Source organism: Mya arenaria, chromosome 11 (genome assembly GCF_026914265.1).
Source record: "Mya arenaria isolate MELC-2E11 chromosome 11, ASM2691426v1".
In the NCBI taxonomy this organism is placed as follows: domain Eukaryota; kingdom Metazoa; phylum Mollusca; class Bivalvia; order Myida; family Myidae; genus Mya; species Mya arenaria.
In genome coordinates, this window is record NC_069132.1 from 6178364 (window position 1) to 6192438 (window position 14075).

At 37.0% G+C, this 14075-nt stretch overlaps 2 protein-coding genes across 2 annotated transcripts; one reads left to right on the forward strand and one right to left on the reverse strand.

Annotated features, from left to right (window-relative positions):
• Positions 1–81: 81 nt before the first annotated feature.
• On the forward strand, positions 82–6028 carry LOC128207935 (iron-sulfur cluster assembly 2 homolog, mitochondrial-like). The gene is made up of 4 exons (XM_052911144.1): positions 82–162; positions 1408–1522; positions 2425–2540; positions 4708–6028. Exons 1-4 carry the CDS (start codon positions 122–124, stop codon positions 4880–4882), a joined length of 447 nt encoding a protein of 148 aa, XP_052767104.1. The 5' UTR covers positions 82–121; the 3' UTR covers positions 4883–6028.
• A 2916-nt stretch (positions 6029–8944) lies between these two features.
• On the reverse strand, positions 8945–13834 carry LOC128207853 (linear gramicidin synthase subunit D-like). The gene has a single exon (XM_052911020.1). The coding sequence runs from the start codon at positions 13832–13834 to the stop codon at positions 8945–8947; it is 4890 nt and encodes a 1629-aa protein (XP_052766980.1).
• Between the last annotated feature and the right edge of the window lie 241 nt (positions 13835–14075).

The window sequence follows — 14075 nt, forward strand, 5'->3', positions numbered from 1 at the left end:
AAAAACGTTTCGGGGTTTTTACAGAAATATAGTTGCATCATTTGATTTTGCCCTTGACCGCTAAGGCTTATTTATATAAATAAAGTATTGACTGCTCCCACACAATGTAAAAATAAAAAAAATGTTTCGAAAAATCAAGATTTGCAGAGAGGCGTTGCACAGGTGAAGTAGACATGTTTTCAATGATTTACACTGATGATGACCTCTGTATTTTTAATCTGGTTAACCCCATGTGAAGATGTTCATTGTCAAACATTAATGCCTCGAATTTGTTTATATTTCGGACAAGAACTTTCGGATATGATTGTTTCTTTCCTTAGCGCGAGAATGTAAAGAATATAGCATTGGAAATTATCAATTAAAAGAAGTTATGCTCACATTTTTTTTATAGTTAAGACTTAAATTGACTTAAGTGATTCCTAGATTGGGTTAGTAGTTGAAAACTTTTGTATTATGTAAATGACAGAAATTAACATTGTGTTTGCTAAAAAGAAATCCGGATTATGTTTGAAAAGATCCAGATAAGGATAATTGGTTGATAATCAAATTTAATGTATATGTTGAAAAAATCAGGTAGAAATATGGTATAGTCAATACACATCAAGTTTGCAAGTCCAAAGGTTACGCTTCAATTTGTTCAAAGTTCTGCCCCAACTAACATCGAGATCCGCCCCTAGAATATGTTGTCTAATTCACACCACTTGTTAATTCTTTTCCATAAAGTAATCGAAAAAAAAAATTAAATTATAGTAATGCATTAAAAGAATCACCTTTCTTGAAATTGGAACTATGATGCCCTTACACCTAGAGATAATTTCTTCTGTCATGTATACATATAATTAAAATTTTAACTAGATAAGGAGACATAAGCTTCTTGGAGACAAAGAAAATATCTGCAATATTACATTGCATATCAATAGTAACCAGGGCTTCTAAAAACCGAAAAATTTGCCGGTCTGGACTGATGCAAGATCAATATCAGTAGTAAAAAATGATTAAAAGATCGGTCTGAAATATGTTGATGCGTGCACAGACTGTATAGTCCCCTGTACAATTGTTGGCATAAAGTATACCCTAACCTACTGCAGTGTTTATTTTTAAATTTTCTTAGACTAAGTTATGATTTGCATTGAGCCAGAGAGCAAATCCATATTTATCTTCATTGTGTTTCATGCCATAAGTGCTTACAACTGATCATGTCAGTTTTTTTTATACTATTTCTTTGTATATCAGTGCACATGTTACACATTTTACATCACTGCCGTATCTGTCGATGCATAACACTGCTATGTCTGTCCCTGCCCCCTTCCAAGTATTTCATATCACTGCCATGTCTTAGCCATCAATTCTTCTGTCATCAGAACTTTCTATACCACAAATGACCATGTATATTTCTTGCTTTCACAGGCAAGTGACATGGACAGTATGGAGACAGCTTTGTTTGACATCAAGGTTGCCGTGTGAGACCAAGCCTGCGAAAGCCCCCGAGGGAGACTTGAATCTCTCAGACAGCTGTGTACAGGTGAGCTGAAGAAACCTCGGGGCAACTCTGATGTTAATCCATATAGAAAAAGTTATGTCTGCCTGCCGCTGATCTTAGTACATGAAATTGAGATACATCTGAACTTTGAGGATGTCTTCAGAAGAAATGTCAGTATGTCTTTAAATAAAAAGTAACTGATTTAGCTTGTCAATTTTCTAAGGTAGTTTTGATATCATATTTTAAGCCTTTTAACTAAAATATTACATATATATATATATATATATATATATATATATATATATATATATATATATATATATATATATATATATATATATATATATATATATATATATTAATTTCGTCAAATGCAGTCAAAAGGAGGCAACTATGATTGGCATTTTATAAAGATATAGTTAATTAAATATTGTTTCATTCATTTGAAGCTTTGCTTAATACTGTTCATACACCAAATGTTTCCCAAACATGGATTATGTTTGAATATTGGCAGAATTCAATAGGTTATCATCTATAATCAATATTATGTTGTGCTTGAAATTCAAAATTTCTAACAGCATAATTCTTATACACTTAGTTTGTTAGAGAGATGATGAAGCTGGTTGTATATACTGGTACATGTACTAATGAATAGATGGAAATGTGCCTGGAGGGAATATTTCAATGATGTGATGTACATGTACATGTATAACAAACAAATAAGATAGAGGGGAGCAGTTCAAATGTCAAAGATGTAATAATATGCATTTTTTTAAAGAATGAAAGTTGTCTGTTGGTAATATGTCAGCCTAACTGTTCATAGCTTTTGAATAAGTCTGGGCTTAAATCTTGCTTGTGCTTATTTTGATTGCTGAGGTAACGTATTTAGAGAAAAGTGATTTAATAGCCAGAGGTTGTCATGGTCGCACATGCTATGTTTTTAGAGGCTGAACAAGATAAGTGGGGAGGGGTCGTACCTTCGGATCCAGGTGGATGGAGGAGGCTGTTCCGGTTTCCAGTACAACTTTGAGCTGGCTGACAGCATTGCTGAAGACGACCTGTAAGTACTTACGTTCATGGAACCCATGTTTTGTGGGAAAAGATGTTAATAATTGTTGTTTTTAAATTGATGTAAGTAGAAGCTAGATAAAAAAATCTTCAATTGTTTCCCTTTTTTTGTTCAGTTTTTGGTTGCGGGGTTCAACAGAAAATGATTTTTTTATATAATATAATTATAATTCTTGTGAGTGCAATGCTTTTGTCCATTATATACTATGTAATATATATGTATATATATATATATATATATATACTTTATAATATTAAAAACTAATAACATTATTTGGAAAAAAATGTGAGTCAGTTCATGTTTATGTTTTGGCAATGTTTCTTGAGGAAGCCTTTTACAATTAAACCACATCTGTTTGGAGAATTAACTGTCCTAAATAAAGAAATTGATTTCAATACAAATAATGTTCGACATTGTTGTTTCACCACAAACTGGTACCAATGTGGAAAAGGAAATACAGAATTAAAAACATGAGTTTTTTATCCATGTCATCTGAAACCTACAAACCCCTGTTACAGGGGTTCGACTGATGTGTTCAGGAATAAGTTTTGGGGTAGGAGACATTTTTATGATGTGCTCTGTTGTACTCTACATGATGAGTAGATGAGCTTTATATAAAAAAAAAATCAAATTCCATTAAAGATAGCTGACTGCTATCAATATTGGGTGTTGTAATACTTTAACGGAGAGGAATCCTTCTACCTCCTGTGCTGCAAGCTGACTGATATCAATGTTGGGTGTTGTAATACTTTAACGGAGAGGAATCCTTCTACCACCTGTGCTGCAAGCTGACTGATATCAATGTTGGGTGTTGTAATACTTTAACGGAGAGGAATCCTTCTACCACCTGTGATGCAAGATGACTGATATCAATGTTGGGTGTTGTAATACTTTAACGGAGAGGAATCCTTCTACCTCCTGTGCTGCAAGATGACTGATATCAATGTTGGGTGTTGTAATACTTTAACGGAGAGGAATCCTTCTACCACCTGTGCTGCAAGCTGACTGATATCAATGTCGGGTGTTGTAATACTTTAACGGAGAGGAATCCTTCTACCACCTGTGCTGCAAGCTGACTGATATCAATGTTGGGTGTTGTAATACTTTAACGGAGAGGAAGCCTTCTACCATCTGTGCTGCATCTTCTTTATACTTCATAGAAATAATCACCATGAGCAGGTGCAGTCATTGACACTAAATGGTCAACATGACTGGTACGAAGCTGGACCTCTGAGAAAACAGGCTAGTCAAACTAGCTTGGGTAGTTCAGATAGATTGTTGTGATTGTTTTTTAGATGCCCAAAACTTATCAACTTTATATTATAGAAATTACTTAAAGGAGATCTTATCCAATAATTAACTTTAGAATCCTTTGTTCAATCATCACCAAATTGTATGTGAATGCGCATACTATCTCGTACAAATTTGATGACCAGTCATATTGCTTGAGTCATTCGAGAGTTATCGCCCTTTAATAATTGAAATTACCTAAAATTGGTCTTGTCTGTTCAAAACTTTAGAAGCCTTTGTCCAATCTTCGCCAAATATGGTCAAAATATGTATAGGAGTAATATCTAGGACAAGTTTGTTAACCATTCATATCGCTTGAGTCACTCAAGAGTAATCGCCCTTTAATTATATAAAATTCCTTAAATCGGTCTTGTCTGATCAATTACTTTAGAAGCCTTTTGCCAATCATCACCAAATTTGGTTTGAATGTGTATGTTCATAATGTCTTAAGTCAAGTTTGATAACCAGCCATTATGCCTCAGACACTCCAGAGTTTATAAACCTTGAATCCGCAAAAACTGCCTTGACAGTGTCAGCTCACTAAATCTGGCTATTCATACACTTATAACCTAACTGGCCTTAAATTAGGACGGCATATTTTGTGACATTTGGCACTCTTTTTGAGTTGATGGTGTCAAGGTCAATGTAACAGTTAATAAAAAGCTTAAACAGTTTGTGCTCAATATTTTAAGTTAGAATTGGTGTATAGTGATGAGACTTCTTGTTTCGGAAGCTTACATATCTTGTGATTGTCTTTTTGAGATACCAAAAACTTTAATGTGCCAAATTGCACAAATTGCAAACCTTGTTTTGTTGCTTTGCGGCGTTTCTAGTGTGTATATAACAAAGTTTTTCCTGTTCATTTCAGTGTATTTGAGAGGGATGGTGCAAAAGTTATTGTGGACCGAGAATCTCTTGAGTTCATTCGAGGGTCGACCATAGACTACCATGAGGAACTGATCAGAGCGGCATTCCGTGTTGTAGATAATCCGCTGGCAGAACAAGGATGCTCATGTGGGGCATCTTTTGCTCTGAAACTGTAGTGAACCTATCTCTTGTGTTAAACAGTTTCTGTTTTTCTTGTTGACTCTCCAGATATTGTCAATTGATATTAAGAATGGCTTATCAGCAGATAAAACAAGATTTTGGAAAGTTGAGTAGCTGTTTCTGCAATCATTATTTCAAGATAACTAATTAACAGTGTGGTTCATGGATTGTAAGTTAATCTTTGTTCTGTATTGGACTGGTATGTTTCTACTTTCCAGTGATATATTGAGCATTATGTTATGGTTAATAGAACCACAACCCGTGTTTTTGAAATCATATACAAGCTTTTTCAATCAGAAGGGTTGTGGGTGACGTACCGGTAGCTGTTTTTACCATGTTGCCTATGACAATGTTCATCATAAGTATGCGGTGTAAGTGAATATTACTTAATTTATCAGCATGATAGTTATTGAACAGTTAAGTTCTGCCTACTTGTCCAGATATGGGAGTTGATGTATAGACAATAAACTTAAGAAAAAATTCTAAAACAGTACATTGTCTGTTGGTTAGCAGTCATGTTGATTTTGTTATCTAAGTCAAATTAAATCTGGATAAATCTGGCTCATTTGTTGTTAGCCTCTTGAAACTTTATCGGTGATGCACTCATGATATTATTTTGTAGAAAAAAATAACCCCAAAATATGTTTGCCTGCGTAACCTTACTGAAAAATAAATTTCTGAATAATGAAATACCACACTGTGATTATTTGTATAATATATTATGTATATGAAGTGTAATAGCACAATGCACTGTTTTTTTCCATCAAATGCAAGTGTATGCATAAATTGATTTGTAAGTTTTTCCCTAATGGAGACGATAGAAAATAAATTATTTTAAACAATTTTAAAGGTAAAGATTTTCATTTAAAAACAACAACATCTTAAATAAATTGTATAGCACGTTTCTCCAAATGTACATATATTCCTGGTGAAATGTTATCCTTTTTTAATTTGAATACGTGTCAGTCAATTGTTTTAATTTATATATGCTAGCATCATTTTTACACACCGTCTGTGTGTAGATTTTGTGTGCATATGATATATTTGAGTGACTGGTATTGATATTTGGTTACTTGTTGTTATTTATAATACAATGGTTGAAACTGGATAAATTTGTTGCTGAAAATGTATGCTCCATGTCCTGTTTAGTGTAAAAAATACCCTGTTAAAAATGTACCCCAGGGTAATTTTTCAACAGATGACTACAATATTTTAGGTTGAAAACTGATCATGACAGTTATTGACCGACCCTTCCTCGCCTAAAAGTCTAAAGAAAGTAAAGCATTAAAATATGATATTTTTTTTAGCAAACATAAGTTGCTAAAATATAAAAAAAAATGATTTTCACACTTGTATAAATAACTTGTTTGGCAATCCACGTGACGTAAGTTTAAAATGGATTCAAGATAAGACTCGATTCACTGCCTTGAATCTTGAAACACACACTAGAACTACTGTTGTATCAAATGAAAGCTTTGAACAGCTATAGGTAAGACAAACGTGATTTTTGTTTACAATTCTGTTAATAGGCCAAAAAATATGTTGAGTGTCCTCAAACGCAAACTGTAACCTACAATTGCCTATCATTACCTTATAAAAAGTAATGTAAATGTTTGAAACATTTAGTTAGTTTCATAACGGAAACTGATAAACCTGTGTTGACTAGTATATATAAACATTTATTGCTGTTGTAAAGCTAATTAAGTGATAGAATATTGGCCGAGGACGTTTTAATTATTTGCTGTAAGGTAGGGCACGGTCTTTTAGTCAACACATTTCCATTTTCTGCGCAATTATCTATACTAATCTGTTCCCCACGATTATTCACCAAGATTCTTCGGCTTGCTTTCAAATTCATATAAGCGTTGCAATCTTATGAACGCATTTAAATAAAGCGGTCTTTTAATCCACACTATTTTATTAAACCGCATAACACCATACGTCCCATTTTGTAACACCAGCGTATTAATTCTTTTAACATGTCATGTCATAAAGAAGATCTCGCGATACCAATTTTGAATTGCGGTAGTAAGGTAGGCCTGACGTTTTCCATATAATGATTTTTTAGGTCAAACTCTTAGAATTGTGTTGAAATGTAATATATTAACTTTTTAAACAATTTCAAAGAACTGAAGGGCAATATTTTGGTGTCAAAGCTATGTGACAATCACCTGAGCGTTTTCTGAAGGAAACTTAAGTTAGGTCGATCTTTACTATTATCTGATAGATGTACCTGAGTTCAGTTTTACTCAATACAACTCCGTCATTTAAGTGAATGATTCTGTTATTGTTTATTTATTTACTTATGAATGTGAAACACTGACACGTTTAGATAAAAATGTTTTTAGAAAAGAAAACGTGTTTGTGTGATTTATATATATATATATTTCATAATTCTATAACAGTGCTGTAAGAAGTACGCGGGTTAGGCCTAAAAAAATAAATTGTGTGGTTCGGGGCACCCGACCCTACCTGGAAAATATCGCCGACCCTACTGTTTTTTGGAGCGACTAGCGAAAAAAACACTCCAGAACGTCGGGAGTTAAAGCTCATAACACCCAAGATGAGTTTCGAAGATGCAGAGATAATGTTTTTGTTCGAGCCGGGATCTGTATCCGAGATTGACATGTCAACATCCGACAAGGGGCCATGGACCCGTTTGTATGAAGAACAGCTGTACGATATTCCTGTCGAACAATTTATCAGAAATTCTCCGACTTTTCGCTCTTTAGAGAAATTAAGGTATATACAATGGAACAAAATGTCTCTTGGATAATAGTATAAGTTTTCCCACACATAAGATTGAATGCCGGTCTAATTTTAATATACCCCACCCACCACAGCAGGACAAGGCATGACCCTTTTCACTTGTCATGTTGTCAGATGCAATCATACAAAATAGTTTAAATAAAATAGCAGCAGGGCAAACATACTACTAGTATAGAAAGGAAATATTAAATACTGGGAGTTCTGACATAGGGCGATGCCCGACAAAATGTGTCTTTCTTTTAAACTGGGACTGAAACCTGGGTATGTTGCCATTTGTACAGTTTATAATTTATTCCTAACTTATTTATTGGAGAATGGCAGAGAAATGTTTTTGAGATTCTGAAGCAGGTCAGTATTGTCACATTTAATCATCAATAATAAGACGATATGTTTTGCTTTCGGAAGGTGTGTGACGAATGGCAACAAAACTAGCAATGGCACACCACCTAACTGCAGCGATGCTCAGCAATGTATCAGTATTAACTTTGTCATTCACGGAGGGATTTGAAAACTGCTTGGTACAATTGTACGACGTCTCGCATGCAAGACTATTAAACGTCCCTACCACTAACTGCATCCCCCCACACTTGACGTCAACCATAATGGGGGCTGGCACATGCTTATAGTTTATGCTAGATCTTCCTGAGTGTAGGCATATCAGTTATTGTATAATCCTTTGAACAAGACGGCACATATGGGGCATTCATCACATTATGTGATAGCTCTTTTTTTATTAAAAATACAATTATTTAGGAACGATTTTATTTCGTATTTATACACACCTCTTTAAACAATATTGTGCTATACTATACGACATATTTCTTTCTTTTTACCTTTCGTTTTACAAGATATGTCCGGTACATTCTTCACGGATTCAACACTTGCAACGCTATACAATGGTTGTAGCTCAATTAAAAAGAAGAAGAAAACACTGCCTTTATCATGCACACCATTTTAAACAATATAACGGCATATTTATTTCTTTTTACATGTTGTCCGGAACACATGTTCGTTAAAAACGCTTTACAATGTTTGAAACTCAATTCAAAGCCATAAAATAAAAAAGAACTGCCTTAATTCATGTACGAATTATGAATAATGAATTTCAAAATGTGCACTATGAATGGTAAGTTTCTTTTATATGAGAAATATAATATTAGCAATGCAAAACACAGGAATGCTTCATTTTACAAAAGAAAAAAGTAATAAAACATAAGCATTTTATTTATATCAATATTTACATCGAAGGATCATCTATATAAGAACTATTTACACGTATGCATAGCATGTCATTTTTCTTTATTCAGACCAAAGAATCGTTTATATACCGCCAGCAGCTCTTTTGACGGATTCAACAATCCCTTTGCTTTCTCCGATATTACGTCGTCCACATTCGTGGTCTGAAAGACTGGCCAATCAGGTGCCCGGTCCCAGAATTTGGAGAGAAAGAATGGTGTAAATGGAAGCAGGTGCTTATTGTCGGAGTCAATTCTTTTCAGTTCTTCTCGCCATTTTTCTAGAGGCAATGCGTTGAGTCCCATCCCCTTAAACAGTTCATTGAACGGGATCGTGTCTTGGTTGAACAGGTGATAAACACGAGGTGGCGGATAAGTTTCTTCAGACTGGCATGTCTGAAGTGTGATCTCAACCATTGACTTAGCGCAGTAGTCCACTGGAGTAAGGTCGAACGGGAAATCCATATCGGGATAAGAGCCCATCTTTTTCATGCCGATCATCATACTTGCAAACAGATCGTTCGTTGGACCCGTACCGTCCGTGCTCCTTCCAGAAACTCGTGCAGGCCGAAATATAGCACCGCCTGGAAGGAAATATAGCGCTTGCATAACCAGCCTCTCACTTGCCCATTTGCTTTGGCCGTAGCCACCTTCGATGCACAATGGATCTTCGAAGAATTCAGATTCGCTCAACAATTGCCTCGAACAGTTGTTTGTGGTTTTCTCAGGTGGAAACAAGAACACACTGAGCGACGATGTGGTGAAAAGGTACTTGTGTACCCCCGTTGATGCAAAGCGGATGAACTCTTTCGTGCCAAGAACATTTGCAACTCTGTGCTCTTCGTAAGGTGTGTTGAAGTTCATTACAGCGGCATTCATGAAAACAACATCTATTAGTTTGCATAACGAGCGGTAAACGGCGGATGCGATTCCCAGGTGTTCCTGAGAAATATCGGAAAGAACCACTACAATTCGGGAAGCATATTCGAATTTCCACAGTCCATACTTTCGCATGTTGTCTATGATTCTGCCAATGCCTCTTGATTCTGTGGACTCTCTTACCATACAGTAGATATGTGAGTTAGATTGTTCCAATATTTCAGATAGCAGAAACGCCCCTAAAAATCCAGTGACACCAGAGAGCAGTATGTTTTTTGGCTGTCTTCCAAAAGTCTGCCTGTGAAGAGGAGCTGTGTCAGGTTTCAACTGCACGGACCGTCGCCTTTCTGGATGTGGAAAGAAGCTACTGTCAAGTTCTGAATCATGTATAATTAATTCGCGAAGATCTGACTTTGATTTCAACACGCCATGTTCGTTCGTTGATTGATTATATCGCTTCCTTCTGATAACTTCTGCAAATTCTTCGATGGTTTCTGCAGTTCCAAGGTCTGTAAATGAAAGTCGCACATCTAGCTCGTCTTCTAGAGCACGCATGAGCAGAACAAGTTGCAGGGAATTGCCCCCAAGTTCACTGAAGGAACTTTGTCTGTGAAAGGAGTACAACGCCGACTCTTCAAAGCTGAAAACGTTACACCAGTGTTTTGCCACTGTCAGCTGGAGTTTACTTAAATGGCTGTTTCCGCTGGTAACAGTTTGCGCGTGGACGCTTTCGTCAAGCTCTAATTTCTTTCTGTCGATTTTTCCATTCACAGTCTTGGGAAGGTCAACAACTTCGAGCTCCTTTATATATGTTGGTATCATGTACTTTGGTAGTACCTTCACTAGATATTCACGCAGCTCCGATATATAAATAGACGATGGAGCGACGTAGGCCGCTACGGCTAAATATTTTGTAGTTTCACATTTATGGACAACTACAACAGCCAATTCTATATTTGGATGTTGTATAAGAACTTGCTCTATTTCACTTAGGTCAATTCTGTTTCCACGAATTTTGACCTGATCGTCTGTCCGTCCGACGTATGTGAGGTTACCAGTTTTGTCTTGAAAAGCATAATCTCCTGTTTTGTAGAGAAGGCACTTGCCGTCTGTCAAGGGGTTCTGTACAAATTTCTCTTTTGTGAATTGAGAGGCATGTCCAATATATCCATGCGCAAGTCCTTTTCCTCCGATGTATATCTCTCCAACAACATCAGGCGGTATAGGATGCATGAAATCATCAAAAACGTAGACCTGTGCCCCATCAATTGCTTTCCCGATCGGAAGTTCGCGGTTGACGTCCTCGTAAACCGTTCCAGGGAGATGCTCAAAGCAGGTAGCGCAGACAGTTGCCTCCGTCGGTCCATATGCATTGAAGAAACGTACTTTAGGATCAGCTGTCCATTTTAAGGCAACGTTAAGTGTGCATGCTTCTCCCGCTGTAATAACCTTATATAAGAAAGGTAGATCGTCCGGTGAATATATGTTCAACGCTGAAGGCGGCAATGTTATAACGGACACCTTCATTTTTGTCATTGCTGACAGAAACTCGCTTCCAAGGCGTTCCGTCTTGCCCAAAACAGCCAGCGAAGCACCAGACAAAAATGCAGTGAACACTTCTGAAACAGAAGCATCAAACCCAATCGATGCAAACTGTCCGATGATTTCGCCTGGCACAAGATCCCAGCAGTGAATCTGAGCGCGCGCAAGATTGATAGTGCTAGATTCCTTAACTTTAACGCCTTTTGGACGTCCCGTTGAACCTGATGTGTACATGAGATATAGGAAGTCATCTTTTACTGTTTGACTGTTAGAAAGCCCAGTGGGGATTTCGGTTGTCCAATGTTCATTTGGACTGATTTTGGAGTTGTTGATATCGTCATTTCTGTTCTTACCTAGTCCAAACTCTACCATAACGACAGTTTCTTCTAGTGTCCTGTGCTCAAACAGGAGTTGCATGCTTGATGTCATTCCATTTAAATAGCATTTTTGATACCAATCTCTTGTCATCATCATCTGGCGAACGCCTGCGTCTTTCATGGTGAAGACTATTCTTTCCGCAGGAAGATCAACAGGAATCGGTAAAAACGCGAGACGAGTTTTTGTCACGGCTAAGAGAGATACCACATACGCTATTGAATTCGGCATATGTAGGGCAATGACCGGTTTTGTCGCTTGTCTGGACTTGTACACGGTATTGATAAGTTTTCGTTCCAGTAATTGAATTTCACTGGCAAGTTTGCTGTAGGTCATCATATTTTCAGTGGACTTGATTGCAATACTAACAGGCGTTAGTTTACATTGCCGTTCAATCAGTTCTGCAATACTTCCTGTCGTTGGATTTTCTAATTCTCTATCCGCCGGCAAAGAATAGAACTTATTTAAGTCATTCTTTGTGACCAGAGATACGTTCTTCAAAGGGTCTTCGGTAGAAGTTTCCAAGGCGCTCAGAAATGTTGAAAAATGTTGCAGAACACCTGTCACATGGCTGAAGTCTTGGGCTAGTCTGTCGTTGTAGAGTACTTCTAGTTGCGCCCCACAATCGTCCCCGAAGAAAAGCAACACGTTGCATTCACGGAGAATCCTATGAAGTTCGTCCTGCGAAATGTTATTTCGTCTTGTGTTTGCAAGTACGATGTTGTGGTGTTGTGAGCGTTTCGTACCTCTCAGCTCAGGGTATCTGTACAGCATATCCGCGAGATATGTCCCTGCATCTTTACAGTGTTTGATTTCTTTCATGCAATCCTCAACAACGTCAACTGCATGTGCATTGTGATCTATATCAAACACACAGGGTGTTATGTCACTATATATTCCGCAACAATTATTGGGAATATCTTTTTTGTCTGCAAGCATACCAATATGAACTATCGGTGTACAATTCACGCGTGCAAAGAAGGCAACGAAACATGCCTGTGTGTAAAGTATATCGTTTGTTGCATTGATCACACTTGATCCGAACTTCGGGAGGCCAATAGTTACTGTCTTTATATTCACGTCATTGGAAACGTCAATAATGCTAGCAACAACATTCATTTTCTGTCTGTAAAACATTGTTGGTTCATATTTACACAATTTCTTTCTCCAGAATGTTTCTCTCTTTCGTAAAGCTACCAGTCTGTCAACATTAATGTCCAGCTCATCACCAATTGTATTTCCAACGATAAGTCCATAATCAACGAACAGGTTAGGTGGAATCGTGCAACCGTGCAACTCTGCAATAGACACTTGTATTGGGTCGTTTTTTGTTGCAACCACAATTGTATCACTCGTAATCTGAAGTATTTCGCCTGGTTTAGCGCTGGGATATTTTGAAGAATACTTTAATTTTGTCACGTTAGTAACCAAACAGAACTGACTTGATGGAGCCTTTATTTTCGGACTTCCTAAGGCATTTTCATGGTGCCCAAACTCGAGAGATCTTGCTGCATTGTAGATTGCGTCCACATCATTGTTGAAGTTTAAAACTCCAACATTCGGGGGAATCGCATATAATCCGAAATATGAACGGCCATTTTCAGGTTGCTTAACACGTTTTATATTGTTGCATTCAATGCGGTCTGCTAAACGTGAAAACGATCGCTTTGCTGCTTCTACACACTTCAAATTCAGAGTCAATGCACTGTCGTCGTCAAGTATTTCAACAGTTTCACTCTCAAGAATGTCACCCGTATCGATTCCAGTTTCCACGACGTGCCAGCTTATTCCATGCGTACGCTCACCTTGCATAATTGCCCAGGACGTTGCATGTACCCCGGCATAAGCTGGTAGCGGACTGTCATGGTAATTTATTGTCAATAACCTTGGTATTTGAAGGACATCCTCCTTTAAAATTCGGGGATTGGAAATGCTGAACAAAAAGTGAGTTGTGAATTGTTTCAGAACTTCAACAAGATGTGACCCACGCGCATAGCACGGTATGTCATTCGTTTCGCAAAATGTTCTCGCACACTCGCTGTTTGTGAAGACAACGTTAATCCGGAAATTGCGATGTTGCAGCTCTTGCAGACAAGTCAACAGCAGATTCCCCTCACCAATAGCTGCACATGAGATTTTCTCTCTCATATTGCTTGTATCAGCTTACATTACTGGAACCTATAAATATAAGAACACTATTATAGCTAACACTATATATGAATAATCATATTTATACAATAGTTCTACAAATCACTTCCTTAAAAGCATTCTCTTACCATTGGTCAATTTCCAAAGAGTTGTATCGCTGAACTTACTGCATGATATATTAAGGAGGGAAAACATGCAATTCATTGTATATATAGGTATAGAAAAGCTTTTGCCTAAAATT